This window comes from Athene cunicularia (genome assembly GCF_003259725.1).
Source record: "Athene cunicularia isolate RWA chromosome 5 unlocalized genomic scaffold, athCun1 chr5_part1, whole genome shotgun sequence".
Classification (NCBI taxonomy): Eukaryota; Metazoa; Chordata; class Aves; order Strigiformes; family Strigidae; genus Athene; species Athene cunicularia.
The window spans coordinates 37250477-37269938 of NW_020799101.1; the positions used below are offsets into that span (position 1 = coordinate 37250477).

Sequence of the window (19462 nt, forward strand, 5' to 3'; positions counted from 1 at the left end):
GGCGGGGAGTGATACCCCAGAGAGAGATTCTGGCCTTTTGTGGATACTGCCCCATGACATGTGACTGTGTATCAGCAGTCCTTAGTCATCTCTGTTGTCTCTGAGCTGCTTTTGAGTCCAGAGATCCTACTGAGCTGTATGTGCTCTGAGGCAAGCCCTAAGGACAACTTCCACTGCAGGACAGATAGGAAGAGAAAAAAGATAAGACAAAGTGCTTCACAATGAGAGCCGTTAAGCACTGGCACAGGGCCCCAGAGAGGTGGTGAAATTCTCATCCAGACAGGACCCTGAACAACATGACCTAACCTGAAGCTAGCCTGCTATGGGCAAGAGATTGGACCAGGTGATACCTAGAGGTGCTTTCCAATCTGAATTATTCTATGGCTTTATTCTAATCTGGGGAAATTGATACCATAAAGTAGGGTGATGGTGAAAGTCAGTGCAGGTGTCTGCAGAGGGAGCATGTGTGAAAAAATCATGGTCATCTATGGATGTTAAAATTTTAACTTCTGAACTGAAGCATCCTTGCAAGGCTTTGTAGACCTAACACAATCAATATCCATCCATAGTGCCCACTCTGTTTCATGTTTGGGACTGTCCCCCACTCCCTCCTGGCAGACAGGCCTTGGATCTGCCCACCCAGTCCCTGCTTGCTGGGAGGGCAGGTTCTCCATCAGCACTCAGCAAAGCATCTCCTCATCCCCATGCAGGAACACCAAGCGCACAGCAGAGGTGTGGATGGATGAATACAAGCAGTACTACTATGAGGCCCGACCATCTGCCATTGGGAAGTCATTTGGAAGGTAAGATGCCCCCAGAGCTCGGTAGGAGAGCTCTGGTAAGCCCCTTGCTAGCAAGATTTTGGACCTTCTCTGGGGCTAAGTGTGGGAAACAGAGATGCTCTGAATGGCTGGCTTGCCAGGGAAGTTGCAGCTTGAGTGTCAGGCTCTCAAAAGTTGCTTCTAATTCACTTTATTTTTCCCCTAGTAACCCTGCACAAATAATTTGTTAGCAGAAGGCCAAATGAATCTGTAACAAAATTAAAAGGCCAGACATTTTAAGTGGATAGATAAGAATATTTCCTAACACAGCATGCAGCTGCTTTGGAAGTGTGAACTGTGTAGTTACTGGAGCTTGATCCAAAGTTTCTGTGTGGATGCAGAATCCCGGGGCTAGCTGGTGCATGGGGCAGGTTGCACTTGGTGCACTCTCCTCTTTCCTGATGAGTGGGTGGTTTGCCTGTTTTGTAGGGCAGGAGAGAGCGTGGCCAATGGTGAGACATCTCATTTAGAAACATGGTCTGGTGGCGACTAATCTCCAGCACCTGCTGAGCCCACTTTTGTGCAGAATTGTACGCCTAACAGCACCTCTGCTAAAGCTGTCTCCAGGCCATATGGTATTTGCTGTTACGGGCTTAAGCATTCTTTGTGACCCAGAAATCAGTGATGGACAGCAAAACCTGGGATGAGGCAAAAGCTTGTTCTCTGTGCTAGCAAACCCCTATGACTCCCAAATACACATAAAAACATCCCAGGAGTATTGTATATCTGTGGGTTATATCTGCCTGTGAACAAGTTGTATCAGTGTAAGGACTCGGCAAATGTGCTTGTATCTTGAATGTGTGGCTACGTGCACTGGGCAATGATGCATCTTCTGCTTACTTCATGACAAGCAGGTTTGGTCTGACCCCCACACACTTTTTTTGTTGTACATTGTGCTTTGTTATCATGATGCATTACCTATTTTTGTACAAATAGCTTTGCTTATCTAATTTATCTGTCCTTGAGCTGACTGCAGCAGCTGGGCTGGGGCCAAATAGCAAGTAATCCTGCTGCTTGTGAAGAAACCCAGACTATTGCATATTGGACATGGACATATTGTTCATGTGTTTTAGGGCCAAAACCTGCAGTTCTTGTTCACACAGACTTCCTAGTGGTTTTATTGGCAGCATTGGCTAAATAAGAGTTGGAGCAGGGCTGTAGGATTCGATTTCAGCCAGTTTCTTGACCTGTAGTAACAGCCCTGTGAACCTGCATTAAATCTACATTTTTGAATGCAAATGCTTCTGACACCATCACTGTCAACTGGGCCTAAAATGGGCCCTCCTTCCCCACAATTTCAATGTGAATATAGGATCCAAGTACATTCTTCTGAGGAATGGGCAGTACTGTGGCCTCTTGGGCTGAGGATGGCAAGGAGCATGGGTACAGTTGAAAGTCCTTCCCAACATACAAATATAGTGTTATAGCTTGAAGAGGAGAGTTCTGTAGTGTCACTGCTCAGTGGGACTGCTTGAGGGAGGTCCTCTTCTTCAGCCAGCTAAAGCCAAGCAAATCAGCAGTGGGAGGACTGCTGCAACAGACAGTAACTGAGATGCTGATTTCCCCTTACACATCTCCCCTTTCCAAAACTTCTTAAGAACAAATAATTATATTCTTTAGATCTGAAACCCAATGTGAGCCTAGAGCTTCTGCCATGAGCTAGAGATGGGATCTAGCATACACAGATTACCTGTGTGTATATGCCTGAGCAAAACACTTTCTAGGCCTTTTCAGGAGCTGATCATTGTGCAGGTTTTATGGTATGCCTCTACAGGGGTACCCAGAGGCAGAAATGCTTTCCCAGTCCTACAGTAGTTTTATTGCAATGTATTATTGAACACTGTAGGACCTGGGCCCTGCCATTGTTCTGAGCCAAAGGAAGTGCAAGAATTGCTCTCTGAAGGTGTTTATGTCTTCCTTTTCTATTTCCTGCCACTTGCCTCTCTCCTCCTTTTCATCTCAGGTCACTGCTAGTGCTCTGAACCCAACAACAACTACGTGGGAGAATGAGTAATGGGAAAAAGTCGTATAGTCTCCCTCAAACCTCCTGGCCAATCTTCATTGTTCCCCTCCCTCCTGTTCACTACCTTATCCTCAACAACCTGCCTGTGTTTCCAGTGTTGCAGACCGAGTGGAGCAGCGACGCAAACTGAACTGTAAATCCTTCCAGTGGTATCTGGAGAACGTCTACCCCGAGCTCAAGTGAGTCAGTTCTCTGCTTGTAGAAATCTCTGAAGGATCTGGGAGGTGGGTCACAATGAGAAGCTGAGCCTTGGTGGCAGCAGACAAAAGGGACAGTTATGCTTGGAAGAGATTTTCCTCTGTTCTTCTTTTTGGTGAGAAACCTCCTGTGATTTCCTGGCTTGTGTCATCACAACTCTGCAAAAGGTTTGTTGCTCATGCCTCTGGGAGCCCTCTGCTCTGCCCCACACAGCTGTCCCTCAAAGATGTGCAACGGTGGTGTTTTCAGAGGTGTGGGGTGCAAACATGTGCCAGAGCACTACATCCCTCCCAGTTATGGCTTGGTCACTGCCTGTTGGATGCAGTAGACCTGGACAGCCTCAGTGCAGAGGTGTGGGTGGTTCAGAGAAAGCCCCAGTGAATGCCAGAACCAGCTGCGCCTGTGGCTTCACCTGCCCCAGGTCAAGGATGCAGCAGTGTTGTGTCATTGCTCTGCTGGGAGGGAGTCTGGGTAGAGCTGTGTGGTTGGAACTTGCTAGCTAACAGGCCCTGACAACACATCTTTACATCTCAGTCAGATGAAGTCTGTAGCTAACATGGGTTGAGGCTAAAACATCTAGCTATAGTCTGGCCTTGACAGCTCTCTCCTGTATTGCTACCAGTGAGACAGTGAATATGTGCTAGCACTGGGGGGAAGACTCTGGGAAAGAGGGAGGCAGAAGCAGGATAAGGCTTTTTACTGTCATTGGCCTCTTTCAGAAGATATATCACACTAAACTACCTAAAGATCCTGTTATGCCTTCTGAAACAAAAGGGTACTAGCCCTCTGACCAAGGTCTCCCTTGACTTTTGCCTCCTCCAGACATTGCCAGTGGATAACAAGATACTGTTCATTTTCTGTCAAATAAAGGGGACTGTGTTTCAGTCAGGGGCCAGTTATGCCCTTATAAATGTGAAGTGCTTTGGGCATTTCTGTTTATGATGTGCCATACAACTGTCATTTTACTTCAAGGATTCCTGAAAAGGAGTTGATTCCAGGAGTAATTAAACAAGGAGGAAATTGTCTGGAGTCTCGGGCACAGGATACCACAGGGAATACGTTGGCTGGCATGGGAAACTGTAAAGGGACAGTGAACAATCCACCTGTCACTCAGGTAAGGCAGGCTTCAGTTTGGTGCTTTGCTCCTACTTCTGCTCTTCTTATTACCAGACAATGAAAAGGCATCTCTGGCCTTGGTGGGTTTGTACAGAGGTGAAGGAAGGAAGAATTTGACCCTGTTAATGATTTTAACAGAAAGCAGAAAAAGAAGCTGTGCCCATCTCTCAGAGCTCTGTTGGCTCAACAGGCCCAGCAGTCAGGCATAGAGTAGGAAGGTTTTCATCACTCAGAGGCAACAGGTAGCACTTGAATGCTCAGGGGTGTGACTAGTCTGTGCAGTAGGCGTGTAACCAGGGTTTGAGTCATGTAGCTGTTCCCACTCAGACTGTTGCTTGGGTGTGCTCTGCTTCATCGTTCAACCCATGAAAACTGGTCCTGGGTATGCTTGGCTAGTACCCTGGCACATGGGTAAGAGATTTTCCCAGCATCACAAACGTTCCTTGTTCTGCTAGTTCAGCTGTAGCTGCAGATGGCTTGAACTGTGCTGGTTTACAGATGCATTTCAGTATAAAGCCTAGAGCTTAAATAGCCAAGACCCCAGCTGCAGTAATTTGGTGCAGCTCTCCTAACTGTAGTGGAGCTGTGCTGGTTTATACGAGCTGAAGACTGCACTTGGACTCTTTGTTTGGTGACTGAAAGCAGCAGGGAAGCAGCTTGAGAAAGTTGAGGGTCACAGTAGGATATTTTATGCCAGAAAATACATATTCACATCTGTTAACTGTTGGAAACTACTTTGCAGCCAGCGTTCAACATGTCATTTAATCTGACTCATTGTTGCATGTCATTACTGTTTAAAATCTTTACTGCATTTTGTATTTCTTCCTTGGGGAAAGTATAAAAATAATAGTTGATTGGGTTGGGTATCCCTCTAGTGAGAAGAGGGAAGGATGAAGTGGCTTGTGCTTTATGTGCGCTGGTGATACATGCTAGCCCGTGGATGTTCTGGCATGTGTTTTGCTTCACTTGGCAATCTGTAGGTCCCAGATACCTGTTACAGAACATGTATGCTATGTAAAATATGAAGAAGTGATTGCATGTCGTGTAAATCGGGGCTTAGGTTTCTCCCTGCTTTGTAGGCCTGAGTCTGTAAGGCTGCAGGGCAGGGAGTTAGATGGGATCCAAGGTTAATCAGACAGCTCAGATGGTCAGGGGAGCCAGCTACAGGCTTTGAAGTAGTCATGATGCACCAAGTCTGAGCATAAACTTCTGATCAGGTGAAGACTTCTGCCATACCAAAGGCTCCCTAGGAAGACTAAGAACAAAGGATACAGGTTTTTGGAATATCTGATAGAAAAAACTCTTTCTCCCTCATCTGATCACCGTTATGATCCTAATGGAACCTTTATTTTTCTTATGCCAAAGGAGTGGGTATTCAGTGACCCTTTAATTAGACAGCAGGACAAATGTCTTTCCATTACCTCCTTCTCTACCGGCTCTCAGATCACACTGGAAGCCTGCAATCAAAAAGATGGCAGACAGGTAGGTAACTGTGCACCTGTTTTTAACCCCTTCATTGCCACATACCAGTGTTCCTACATCAGTGCAGTCTGCAGGGGCAAACCTATTACTATCAAAGTGTATAAAAGTCCCTTCCATCTTCTGCATCTCCCTCTCTGCTGTGTTTCATAATCTTGGATGTATGAGAGAGCCCATGATCAAAGCAGGGAGCACAGACCACCCTAGTGTGCGGGTGCTCTGCCTCAGCCCTCAGCAGCATGGGTAGGTCCAGCTCAGTAGCACCCCAGCGTCGCTCCTTGGATACTTTTATGTCCAGCCGGATGGGTGCATGGGTGGAGCACAGCATCAGAGAGGGGTGGATAAGCAGCAAATGCTTTGAGGTACCCAAGGGAAGGGCAGTGTGTCCTATCATTTGTTTACTTATTTACAAGTGAGAGAACTGTGTTCTTTGTGCTGTCTTTGGACATGTGAACAGACATTTAAAACTGAGTGAGTGCAACTCATTTGAGAAATACTGACTGACATAAAGCACCGTATGTTCCACCCAAACTGCTCCCTGAGGAAAAGTACACAGCAGCGGCATTTCCAAGAAAATGCAGTGTTCCCAACAAAATGCAGCTTTGATTCTTCTGCTCTTTCCAAGATTTGCATTCCTGATCTGTCAGGACACTTAAGTAATTTTGCCTTACAACACCAGGTAAGATATGGCCTCTGTGATGGCCAGCGTGCCCTCACAGAGATGTGACGTGTCTTTTTATTGGAACGGAGCAAAACACTAAACAGGGAACATGCAGTACTGGCAGAGGGTGGACTGGACGTGTTTCATCCCTAGTTACTGTGCTTCCCTGTACACCAAGTGAGAACAAATCTTCTGTCATCTAAGGCTATGCTCACTCTGTGTTTTCTAATACATCTATTGTTTTGATAGCCCAAAGGTAGGAGACAGCTCAGCTTGCTACCAGTCCTCAGCAGCATCCTCTTTTGTCGCTACCTTTTTAATGCTCTACAAATCTCTGAATTTATTTCTTCCTGAAAGAAAGCACTAAAATCCAGTCATGCCCATTTATGGACAGCCTACGTAGACTTTCCTCTGGAGGGTTGGTTAATGCAGAAACATCTTGAAGAGTTGTGATGGTGAATATGCTAGGAAAACAGAGTTCAGATTAGCCTTGCAAGGATATCCCAGGTGGGCTGTGCTTGCTTGCTCCATTTTCTTGTTGGTAATCACTCACCCCCTTGCTGTGTAATTAGGTCACTTAGCTTCCCCGTAGGTGCCTTGCAGCATTTCCCTCCCTGGCAGCAGAGAGGACTCAAGCAGCTGCCAAAATCAGCTGGTTTTCTCTGCCTCCCCTGTCATGGAAGAACAGGGGTCCCCTGAAGAGGCGTGGACTCCAAGCCCTATTAGCTGAAAGAGAGATTAATCCACACTAACACAAGCAGGCTCATTCTGCTGCTGGCATAGGATTTATTGAGCCTTTATGTGTTGATTATATATAGGCTCATTATGAAGACATGCACTCACACTTAAGGATGTGAGATGTTGTTTTCCATTACCTTGTGTGAACAAACTGCACTTAAATCAAGGACTTGACCTAGCAGATGATTTAGCCAACTGACTGACTGTAAGCAAGGATTTTGTTTAAGCATTTCAAATAATTGGAGACTGATTTGAATCACAGCTGTCATTCCAGACCACCTTGTGGCTGAAGAGATGAGGTGGGGATGAAGTAGTGGAAGTGCATTTGAATTTTTAGTCTAATATGGGTTGAAATGCTCTGAAATGCTAGGGGTTTTTTTGGAAGCCCCGAACTCACATTTCAGTTTTCTACCTATAAAGCCAGTTCTACTTGCAGTGCTCAAGTTTGTTCTGTTCTTGGGGAATGTTGTAATGGTGCCTTCCTTCCATAAACACAACAGTAATTGTTGTTGAAGCTGACACTGGATTTTAATTAGCTAGAAGTCTGTCATCTTTGCAAAACTATCCCATTCTCTGTCTTCCCGATATCTGGGGGGGGTGAGTTTCAAGGAGACAGTCACTGCTGTAGAAACTTTAAAGTGTGAAATGAAAGAGCAAAGCTGGAGGGAACAAATTCCCTCAGTTGCCCTACAACTTGCCTGTCTCCCCATGGATACTCACAGTGTGAGTGCTTGGGAGGAGAGCAGTGTTTTCAAACTATGTGTGGGTGTAGCCACTCCTCAGTTCAAGTGGCTTCTCAGCAAGTCACAGGAGCTGAGTGGGAGTGGAGGAAGGGGAGTTGAGCTACTCCAGAGAGGTGGAGGTGACAAGTGAGAGCCCTGAGGAGGTGGTCTGAATGGAAGAGGGTGAGCCCAGGCAACGTGTGTCACACACACAAAATATCCTAAGGGGAGATGATGGCATGATGGAGCTTTGAACATCTCTGGTGTCAACATCATCAGAGGTCTGTGGTGGAAGATGTTTGGGCTTTTCTGGATCTAAATTTCATGTCTGTGTCTGATTGGTGCAAAAGCAAGATTTCTGACAAAAGATAGGGCACGTGATGGCGTCACTTTTTTAGTGTCACCAGATTAGATTGATTGGTTAGAACCTTACAACAGCACCATACAGCTCCTAAAGTTGCTTTCTGCTTTCAGACATACTGAATATGTGTCCATGCTACACAGCTGTTGTGCATTAAGCGTATCCCCAGGCCAGACAACTTTGTTGTTATTTGAGTCCTAACAACAGTCCATCTAACATATACGTAATTCTCCAGTGGAGGCTTTACAGTATTATGAGCTGTGTCTAGATTATTACCTCAAAATAAGTCTAGAACTTTGCAAGTAGGAGAATATGAGACAATAGTAAAAATTTAGGTTTTTGGTTCTGTCAGAATATTCTCCCTTGGACTGAAAGGAGCCAGGAACAAAATCTATTTGGCACCATGATCCTGTTGATCATTTAACAGCAACAGCTGGCACTGCTAGCAGAAGACCAGCCAAGAGCTATGCTGCATAATCAGAACTAGATTTCAAACCAGATGGATGTTATCCATAATGTTATTTGGAGAATAACATTTTTTAGTTGAATGCACAATAAATTACTGTCTTTAGCTTTTGGTTTTGGCTTTGACTGACGGTGGGAGTGGTGTTTTAATTTGTATTATAGTGAGGACAAATAGAAGGCAAAGTGAGAGTCAGACACTAAAACAAGAGAATGAAAACGAGAAACATTGGCACGGTATTTCCCAACAGAACAAGAAGCATGCTGAGAAATCCTATTAAACAGCCATATTTCATTAAAATGTGCTGAAGGAATGTGACCCCAGCCTAAAAAAGAGGACACCAAGTTTTCTTGTGAGGCAAATGGTATTTGAAGTTCTGCGTGCTTTTGGATGTGATTGGGAAATTTTTCCCACCTTGCTTCTCAGTGTATCATATTACCTGAAGTACAGACAAATGTAACCTTATACAGGCTGTCATCAAAGAGGAGTGAAAACCTGTCTGTTCTGGAAGGACCTGACTCAGCATCTTCATGACATAAAGTAGGTAAAACAATACTGGCAGTATGCCATAACTTGAAAGCAGTTTTCAGGAGACAAGAGTTTCTCTCAGTTGTAATTCTTAGTTTTACAAATTTAAGTGTTTAAATGGAGATGGTACTTGCTGGATGCTGGTGTGATATTTTCCATCACACTCTGTCCACTCATATATTTAAAATGTAGTGCTCGTCACCTTCAACACCAGCTTCAGGCTGCCCATGGCTCTGCAAATACATTCAATTACCACTTGCAGCATCCTTGGCTACTCCAGTTATCAGCTCTCCATAGATTTCTGTCTGAAACATCTCAGTTCTAATCAACAAAATCTGCTCTCTTCAGCTGTGTTTCCTGAGCTTGGCCAACTCCACTATGTTTTTAGGTTTACAAGGCTGTTGTTAGGATCTTTAGAGAAACCCTGGGCTGATTGGATTGCTGGGGTTAAAATAAAACTTATGATTACCCTGAAAAACTACACTATTGTAGATACCTTCAGCTCTTTATATTGAATAGGACTGGCTATTTCTGATTTTTCTCTTAGTAACTGCACGTGGAGTGTTTCTATCCAGCTACCTCAAAGTACTTTGCAATGATAGATAATAAAGGTGGAGAGAGCACTTTAAAAAAAGTAGGGAGATTTTTGGTTGACATTGGGGAAGAGATCAAGACACAATATTTCCAAAAAATAGGATTTTTTTTTTCCATCTCCACTCCAAACCTGCTGTGACCAGTGAACTGTATTACCTCCATCTGCACAAGAAAGGGAGACCAAGGTGGATTTTCAAAGTCTTTTACAAAGTTTTTCAGACTGTGCAATGCTTATATTTTCCAAAAGCTTTCCTTTCAAGTACAGGCCAGTCATAATGTAAGGAGAAGAGGACTCCCTGTAAAGTTTGGCTGTGTATGCAGGAGGTGTCAGCTCTGTTTGTCTGTTTTTCCTAAAGATGGGCATCATCACTGTCATTTAGAAGTTAGCTGTCCAGGCTCCCCTCATGCTCTGTGGAGAAAGCTTGGCCATCCCAGGAGGTGCTTATATACCTTGGGCCCCTCCATAAGTATGTCACCAGGTGAGTAGTTTAGACTAAATTGCCCATCTCTAAGGTTGCTGATGGTGGGAGATGAGCATCCTGTCTCCAGTCTTCACCCGTTCCTACTGCCCACCCTCCTCAAGGGTCTGAGATAGGGCTAGGTGTTGGACTGTCCTTGGTAATCCTGTGGTCTGGCAGTCAGGAGTGAAAAATTGTGAAAAATTCAGGTGAAGTCAGGAGAGCTGCTCTAGGATCTTGCAGAGGGCAGCAAAGCACTGTTTCTGACCAGACAGGGTAGAATCCATTATTCTGAAAATACTGCTTCTGTGTGAGATGAGGAGCCCTACTTTGGCTATTAGTGTCAGCATGCTTTATAATAGCTCCATACATGGCACCTCCCTGCAGCCCAGATGAGCCTTACATTCAACTCTCTATCACCTTCTCAGTGACCCTCCTCCCCCTTACCCATCCTTACCCCACCTTCTTTTGAACATATGGATCTGGGGTGACTTAAAATGCTGGGCTTTCCAGTGGTGTGATTCACTGAGAAGCTGATTGATTTGGTAGAGTTTGTTAGCAGCAGAAAATGTGCTCTGGTGAGTGCTGGTGTCTTGCTGTGTCTGTTGCTGTAGACTCCCTACAGACATCACAGTGGGTACCTGCTTGGCATGGAGAGATAAACACAGCAGCAGGTCTTTGATCTGGAGAAATAACATGAGTGAGTCTCCCTGTGGTGCTAGTTTTCTCCTGAATGGCTAGGGGGGAGAAGAAAATCAGTCTTTCTTGGTAATTGCCCTTGTTCTCCATCTCAGATCTCATAACAGCATACTCCTTTACAACAGGGTCTTCTGGTGAGCTATGGGGTGTGTGGGAGAGAGGGCTGGCAGGCATTCTTTTAGCACAAAACACGAAGGGGGAGACTGGGACTTCACAAGTACAGAGAGGCAGGGGAAGGGTGGAGGGCAAGGAGGAGCTTCCCTTTGCACAGTAGGTGTGCTTTGAAGGAGGCCAGGAGGCTCCTCACTGAGGTGTCTGTGGCCCTGGGAAGCAGAGATCACACCAGCTAGACACAGTGTGCTGCTTTCCAGGAGAGAAGATCTGCTTTCCACTCCATCATTACAGCTGCTGCTTTATAGTGTTAACTCTTTCTCAGCTCTTTGTAGGGAGACTTCTGCCAGATGAGAGCCAGTTGGCTCTGGGACCTGTGTAGGCAGTGGGTTACAGCAGCTGGTGAGGGCACTGCAGTGCACAGACTGCATCGTATCTTCATCTCCATCATCACGACATTCCTCTGCCCCCTTGCCTATTAAAACCAGCTTCTTCCTGCTGCACAAAGAGCTCTTCTTTAATGGTATCCTGTCAGACAGGGCTAGCAGTGCTGGCAAAGTGATTCTGCCTCTGGTATTTAGTCTTGAAGGAATATGTGATACAGGAGCAACAGATTACTCTGGGCTTTACAACTGCCCTGCCCTCCAAGAAACATAACCAGCACACAGATTTGGAGGAGAGCTGCCAGCAATATGTGAACATAAATGGATGTCTTAAACCACATGGCATGTGGCAATCTGCTTGAAAGTGTTGTAGGTTTTGACATTGTCCGGATGTCCCTTTGCATATCATTTCTGCAACAGCTTTGAGGTCCATCAGTGTTGTCAACTGCTTCTTTTTCTTCATCAGTCTCATGGGTTAGCCAAAACATCCTCATAATATTCTTAAGCTGTTTACTGACAGCACCCAGACCCTGATTCCAACTGAGTCATCTGTGCAACTGAAAAGAGTGATGGGAAAATCCCCGGAGCGTGGAGCACTCAATCCAATAACCTGCTGATCTCAGCTGTGTCTCACTGGAGGGAAATTACATGAGCCTTACCTGGGAGATTCCAAGTCCACAGACTAATTTCTGCTTTTTTCTCTTTACTATCAGCCACAGTGGTCCCAGTTCTTTACAGCAGGGATGGAAGGTACAACCCTTTCCCAGCAGAATTTGCAATTCAAGGTTAGGACATATGTTTTGTTTCCTGGAAAGCAGCACAACCAAAGAGGACCTTCTGGAAAGGGTTGCATGTGGGACATCTTGGATGTGCTCTGAGGGGAGCAGACCCAGAGAACAGCACTGCAGAAAGCAGAGCAAGATGTACTGAGAAGCTGTCAAATGAACACTTATAAACTGAAATGTTGGCAGGGCAGATAAGATTATGAAGAAGAGCCAGCTGAGAAGGGTGCAGAGCTATAAAGAGCTTCTAGTGTAGTGCTGATCAAAATCTTGGATTTAATGAGAGATGAGGGGACATGGAAGAGAGATAGATATGAGCTAGTCAAGCATCAAGTGTGATTTTTGCTTTCTATGGATAGATTGCTTTCCATGTTGGGAAAGATTTCAATACTTTGCTTTCTATGGATTGGAAAGAAACCATATGAGGGTTTCGGGTTTTGACAGGTATCCAGGTGCCTAGAGGTGCAGGACAAAGAATGGCAGGGAAATTGTGAATATATGTTGAAAATGCCACTACTTTTTTTTTTTTATTGTTTGCCTTCTAGGTGCTTCTGAATATCTAGCTCTAGAACTCAGCTAAATTCATACTCCAGATATCGCTAATACAGGAAAACACTGCTTTGGGGATGCTGCCCATACCCAGATTTCCAGGCTCCCCAGTTGTTGGGGTTTACTTGACATTTATGCTCAAACTTTCTCCTTCAGCTTGGAAGTAAGTTTTGTGGTGAAATGGAAGTAACAACGTGTTTCTTCTCTGTCTTCTCACAGAAGTGGAAGATGAAAGGGAGTTTCATTCAACACTTTGTCAGCGGTCTCTGCCTGGAAAACCAGACTGGGAGAGTGGTGACCAACCCTTGCCAAGCAGGTGTACCTGGCCAACAGTGGGAGCTGCTGCAAGCAACATGATGGTAGCACAGAGATCTCCTTGTTTCTTTGTGCATGAGACTTTGGGAACAGAGGGGGATTGGGAAGGGAGGAATGATTTTGTATGTCTGACCCTAAATGTTTTCATTGTGCCCATCAGCAAGCCACCATTTCAGCTGAGCACTTGGTGTTTTTGAGCTTTTCAGAGAAGAAGCTGGGGGTGAGAGAGGGATGAGGAGAGTTGTTGAAATCTTCCCATCTGTTGTCTTAAGTTCTCCTTTGTGGCTGATGTCCATGCACAGCTGCACCCAGAGAGGGGGAAGACCCAGCCCAATACTCGCAGTGACCAGAACTGCCTTGCAGCTCTTCCCATCTGTTCCCTTCTCTGCATCCACAGTCCATGACCTTCAGTCCAACAGCTTAGATGATGCTTCTACAAACATTGGTAGCTCTTTGTCTTCCCTGGCTTTTCATGCATCATTTATGCATGTGTGTCTCTCTCAGTGAGGACTGGCCAGAAGAAGAGTCATCATGATGAGTGGAGGGGCTGGGAAGGAACTAGCAGACCCTGGGGGCAGGTTTGTAACCGGTTTGTGGTGGGCCCGTTCCTTGCTCTGCTCCCAGTAGCTGGCCTACAGCCAAATGGGCTGAGGTTAGCACAGTGCTGACAAGAGAGCTGGAAAAGGGACAATCTATTTTAGCAGCATAACCAGGGACTGTTCTGGGGATTATTTCCTGTTGAATTCCTGCTTCCAGTTTTTTTACGGGTGGAAGGCCAGCCATGCCTCTGTGAGTGATCCAAGCCTGCAGGCAGCCCAGCTGGACGTGGGTTCAGGGTACCACACTCCTGTGGAGCTGGTCAGAGATGGGTGCTGACACTTTGGGATGCCAGGGAAGCTAGGACCGTTCTCTGGCTGCTCCTTCTGGTGCTGCCAGACACTGCCTGCTGCACCCCACACTGAACGTGCTGTGTGGGCAGTGCACACTGACAGTGCCACTGCACTTGGCTCAGGCCTCTGGCAGGAGCCCACCCTGTTCCCCACTGCTAGAGATGAAAGGGGACAGTCCCCGGGTCATCGCAGGCTTCCTGCTGCTGGCTGGGCAGGAGCACAGCCCTCTCGCTGGCTCTTCAGCATTGCATGGGCTCTGCATGGCCCTTGTGAACACAACCTGGCATGACAAGCCACCCAGTCTGTCTAGTCACCTTTTCCCCTCTCTCTCAGAAAGAGAAGGTGACAAGGCCTGGGGCTGCTCCACTTGCAACGCCCAGCTCTCCTCCCAGTGGGCACCTTGGGGAGTTTAGTTGGTACAGCTGAAACTGCTGCCTGCCCAGATGCTGCCACAGTGTACAGCCCTGCCCTGAGAGATCTCTCCTTTGTGTTCTGGAAATACCAGAGACAGCTGGTATCTCTAACTAGCATCCCAGTCCTGCTCCCAGTTACCAGTCAGCTGTAGCTGAATGTGGGTTTTCAGACCTGCCAGGAGAAGCTTACCTATTCAAATTGAAAAAAAAAAAAATCACCACAACCTTACCTTTTCCTTCTAGATCTGTTAACTTTTCCTCTTGGAGCTACGTTTTGTAAACCAACCCTCATGGGCAGGTTTACCTGGGCACAAACCAACCCACAGGGCAACCAGATGGTGAGGCCACCTTCAGTAGACAATTGCTTGCCTGGATCCTTTCTGATCTGGTATAGAAGAAACAGGATGTTCATTTGGATTCTGAGCAGCTGGCTGCTTTTGATCATGTTTGCATCCCTTTTTAGTTCTTTATCCTAGCTTGGTATTAGCCCAGATAGTTGACAAAAGAACAGATACTGTTCTTCATTAGGTTGCATGTGCTCAGAAGTGCTTGTGTTAGAACTGAACAATTTGTTTTGTGTTCTCGGTTCTTTTATTTAAAAAATTAAATCAGTCATGTGGCAGAAGCTCTTTTCCTGTTTCCTCCTTCACTTTGACATCAGCTCACCATCTCAACAGTATGATGAACCAGATGAATGACCTGCCCGCACTGTGACAACTCAGGAGGCAGTTGCCTTTGGTCCCAAGCTTACAGCATGGTGCAGCCACTCTTCTATGTGGGAATGGGGGCACTGACTGCAGAGGTTTCTCTTTCCCTATATAGAGATGCTTTGGGCCTGAACCACTGAGGCCAGGAAAGAGCAGAGAAAGAAAGAAAATAGCCTAGGAAAAGAAAAAAGGCAGGGCAGACAGGCCTATCGGGAGAAGAGATGCCATCCATCCTACTAGCAATTGCTTTTTTAAACAAGAATATGCAGGAGATGATACTTCCAGAACAGCATCTTTAGGCAGTAGGAGACAGGAACAGTCAAGTTCTTACATCTGACTTCAAAAAAGTTGATACAAAGACAGATGAAAGGCCATTGAGCAGATACTGTATGTAACGATTACGTATTTTCCTCAAAATGCATCCTAAGTGGACCATCTGAGCTTCCCCCATTTCACTCTCCAGCAGCTTAAGGGTTGCAGCTAACAGCACGTTCACTCCTCCACCAGGTACTGCTTCCTTCCTCCTTGCTCCCACTGTGTGTGCAGCTTTCTTGTAGTTCCTTCTTCATAACTTTACTGGGACTAGGACCCAGCTCCTCTACAAACACTTCTGACTGCTGCAGACCACAGAAGCTCTTGCTTATCTACAGTCTCCAAGCTCTGGGCCAGCCCTGCTTCAGAGGGCTCTTGTCAGCACCCTGGCTACTGCCCTTGAGTTTGTGCTTGGCTCTGATGTTGGAGGTTACCGACCACTCCCAGAGCAGAGGTACCTGGACTAGCGGTGTTGATTTGTGCCCCTGTTCCTACTGCTCACCGCCTGGCAGAGTGGGAACTGGCACCCATTTGGGGCTGTGAGCTGGGGCAGCTGAAGATTGGACACTCTCCTTCTTCAGGTGCCCCGGCCGGGTGGAGGAAAGGGAAAAGGCGGGCATATGTTAGAGGTCATAACTTAAATGGTTCCTGGAGTTAGGGGCTACCAGAGCCCTGACTCTACCTGGTTTGGACATGTTCTCCAGAGGTCTCCTCCCCACTGCTTACTCCACTGCCCGCTAAAGCATTGCTCACAGGACCTTCCTGCAGGCCCAACGCAGACCTCCCCCCACATCATCTGGAAGCCATTGGTCTCCAGTGGATTTGAGCAGTTTCTTACAAAGAGGTGCATAACAAAAGGCTGCTTTCAAGTGTGGGCAAACTAAACTCAGAATAAGCAAAGTCTGGTCCAAACTCATTATTAGCACACTTTCCTTGCACTGAAGGGAAGGAAGAACGATGTTATTTGTACTTCTTTCCCCCAAGGTTTATGCAGTGCCATGTTTTGAAACAGAATTCCAGTGGGGTTTCTGAAAGCAAACTGACTGAGCCATCAAATTTGGCCCAGTGATTTGTTTCTTTAGCAGTCAGAACAAGCAGCTGCTCTGCTAGCCCTTGTTTTACTGTTTACTTTAAACAGCCCCCTAGACTGTCAAGACAGATCATTTGCATTGGTAATACCTTTTAAGAAAGCTGTTATTGTATCAGATCATCCAATGTAATTTTGTGTGCTGTGAACCAATGGGGGTTTATTTAAGAGGAGCTGAAACTACTGTTGTACAGAAATCAATTTAGAAATGTTTATTTTCCCCACTCACTTGTAAGTTGCACTTTGCCAGATGTAATTTATGTGGAGCCTAGATTTGTTTTCCCTTTTCTTGAAGAAAGCATGTGCCAGAATCTGTTTAACGCCTGGAATAAAATCCACTTTGAAACAAGCGTTTCAGCCTGGTTTTATTCCCCTTTACTTCCCATAGATAAAGAGCCTCCAGTCCTTTCTTGCCTGTTTCCTTGCCTCTGTCTTTCACTGGGTTGGTCCCCCCAGACATACATACCCCTGTTCTTTACATGGATTCCTGGGTGATTCTAGACGGACACTGCAGGAGCTGGCAGAGATTTCTAGGATACAATTGAGTTGAAAATCCTCAGCTGGTGGGCAGGAAAGTATCCGTTCTGGCGAGAATTAAGAGCAGTTAACAGACTGGCTTTTACATGCTGAAAGAAATAGCTGGGCGTGGGGAGCATTAATTCTTCCTGTTACTCCCTCCGTGATCTTTTCCTCAGGCTATCAGCCTGCGTATTCCTTACTAAGCCTACCAAAGGTCTTTCTTCTGCCTCTAGCTTGAGGGCAGGGAAGCATCACCACCCACAGATGCCTCCTAGCATGCACATTGTTGAGCCTCAAATACTGTGACTCCCCAAGTAGGCTGGTAAACTTTCCAAATCTCACTTTATAAAGAAAAAAAAAAAAAAAGCATAGCCAGCAATGTCGATTTAGAGGCTTTGAGTTTAAAATCAGGGCTTAACTGCCTGCTGGTTCACCGACAAATGGTTTTTTTTAGACTAGGATCAGCTGGCTCTGCCTCTGCAGAAAGCAGCTGTTCCGGAGCCTCCATCTAGGGAAGATGGGTGAAGGTGTGCTGGAAGCTAGCTGGTGTGGGGGCAACCAGAGCTTCCCCCTGCTGCCTGGTAGTATATCTGGTGTACCTTGAGTGCTCTGGGAACTCGATAGAAAGGAAAATAGTTGGGGCTTTCTCTCCTAGTGCTGCTTCTGTAGCAGGACATCAGTTGGGCTGTGTCCCTGGAGTCCTGCCATGCACGCCCTGCCTGAGTGGTGACAACCTGTGGGAGACTGAAATGTCAAATGCTTGTCTCAGTTGCTTGTGTGTGTGCTTTGAGTCAAGGGGTGATGGCAGTAACACCTCCAACATTTAGTCTAAGGAATGTCACCCAAGGAAGCAGGAGTGTATGGAAGGATGCACCCCCCACTCCCTTGCAGTTGTATTGACAAACTCCTTAGATAAGCCTCAAAGGGGGACACATGGACTGAGTGAACGTTTCCCCTCAAGCAGAAATACCAGAAATACCGCTTGTGTAAGCCCGATACTTTGTGGCTCTATTGTGTAAGCCAGACACCGTGCTTGCCTTACTAATGACTTTGCACCTTCGCCATTGAAGTGGTGACAAGAACTGAAAAGAGGGGATCATTTCGGCCCCAGAAGCCCCATGGTTGCTCAAGAAGCATGAAGTCAGAAAAAATCTGGGAACAGAGGAAAAACCAAAGGTGGGCAGGGTAAGTACAATCACCGACTCAATTGGACAAGGGATGGTGCACCTATTTCTCCCTCGATGCATGTGCAGAACCCATGCTCTGCCTTTTTCCTCATCTCTCATGGAAATGAATTTGTAGAATACCCGCCCCTCCTCATCTAGTATGCTAATCAGCTGATAAGATAAAGGCAACAGACAACTTTGCTTGTGTGCACCCACCACCAAAGAACTGAAGACCCATTTGATGCTGCTGCATCCATGGTGGTGACTATTCTTGCAACTTTATTCTGGATGCTAGCTTGATTTCTGTCTTCTCCTTGCATTCCGTCCTATTCCTACCACTCTTCAATTTATTTTAATAATAAAAAACTGTTTTGAGTGTATGGCATTTGACCTTGTTTGTGTCTTAATCTCGCTCTTGGGATCATATTGAAACCTCTCCCGACATTGGATTGGGGCACCACCAACGTGCCCTAGAAACCAGACGATTCTCAGCCTGTAATGATGGCTGGGAAGACTTTTAATTAGTCCTGTCTAGGAAAATGAAATATTGGTCTTCTGAAGAGCCAAACTCAGGGCTTGGGGCAGGAAGGAGAAATGAGTGAGGGATGAGTTCCCCTCTGAGGAGCATAGGGTCAGACATGCAGTGATCTGGCACATAAATGAGGTAGGGAAGAGTTTGGAGTAGAAACAGTTGCATCAAAGGGAACTAGAACCAAGTGTGGGGAAAATCACAGGGGAGTAATTCCTTTGCAGGAGGTTAAAGTCAGAGAAGCACCACATCCACAGCGGTCACACAGCTGGGTCAAATTTGGTAAATGATTTGTCTCAAAAGGCAAATCAAGTGTTGTTTGGATTTGTTGGGTTTGTTTGGGTTTTTTTTAAATATTAAAATATTTCATTTTAACACTCTGAAAGCAGATTATTTTCTTAGGAACGGAGATGTTCTCCAGGCTACATTCAGTAAGAAAGTTAGGAGATCTCATTTTTCTGCCATCTGTTAAAAGGAACTGCCTTGATACGGAGACCTAACCTGGGTGTCTTTATTCTCAAAACCCTCTGCTGTTGGGCTGCAGGATGTGTTGAGGTGCATATCACTATCCCTCTAATCAGACCTCTTCAGCATTTTAGAAGTATACACTAATTGCAGAAGTGCCTGGAAACCTGTTCTTCCCTTGGGCAAGCATCCTGACACACTTCTTGCATTCTTTCTCTTTTGGTCACCTACTGCATTGGGTTTGTGTAGCAAGGTTTTGGTAGCTGGGGGAGTACAGGGGTGGCTTCTGTAAGAAGCTGCTGGAAGCTTCCCCTGTGTCTGGCAGAGCCAACACAGCCAGCTCCAGGACAGACCCGCCACCGGCCAGGGCCGA

The 19462-nt window shown here is 46.1% G+C and overlaps 1 protein-coding gene across 3 annotated transcripts in view; it reads left to right on the forward strand.

The window, feature by feature from the left end:
- GALNT16 (polypeptide N-acetylgalactosaminyltransferase 16) overlaps positions 1–17304 on the forward strand; it is a 95901-nt gene extending 78597 nt beyond the window's left edge. For all 3 annotated transcript variants that reach the window (XM_026849559.1, XM_026849562.1, XM_026849561.1), the window contains 5 exons: positions 711–803; positions 2940–3023; positions 4015–4156; positions 5524–5640; positions 12906–17304. In XM_026849559.1, coding sequence (XP_026705360.1) covers positions 711–803; positions 2940–3023; positions 4015–4156; positions 5524–5640; positions 12906–13043 — 574 coding nt within the window. In that variant the 3' untranslated portion in view covers positions 13044–17304. The remainder of the gene's footprint in view (positions 1–710; positions 804–2939; positions 3024–4014; positions 4157–5523; positions 5641–12905) is intronic.
- The last annotated feature ends 2158 nt before the right edge of the window (positions 17305–19462 follow it).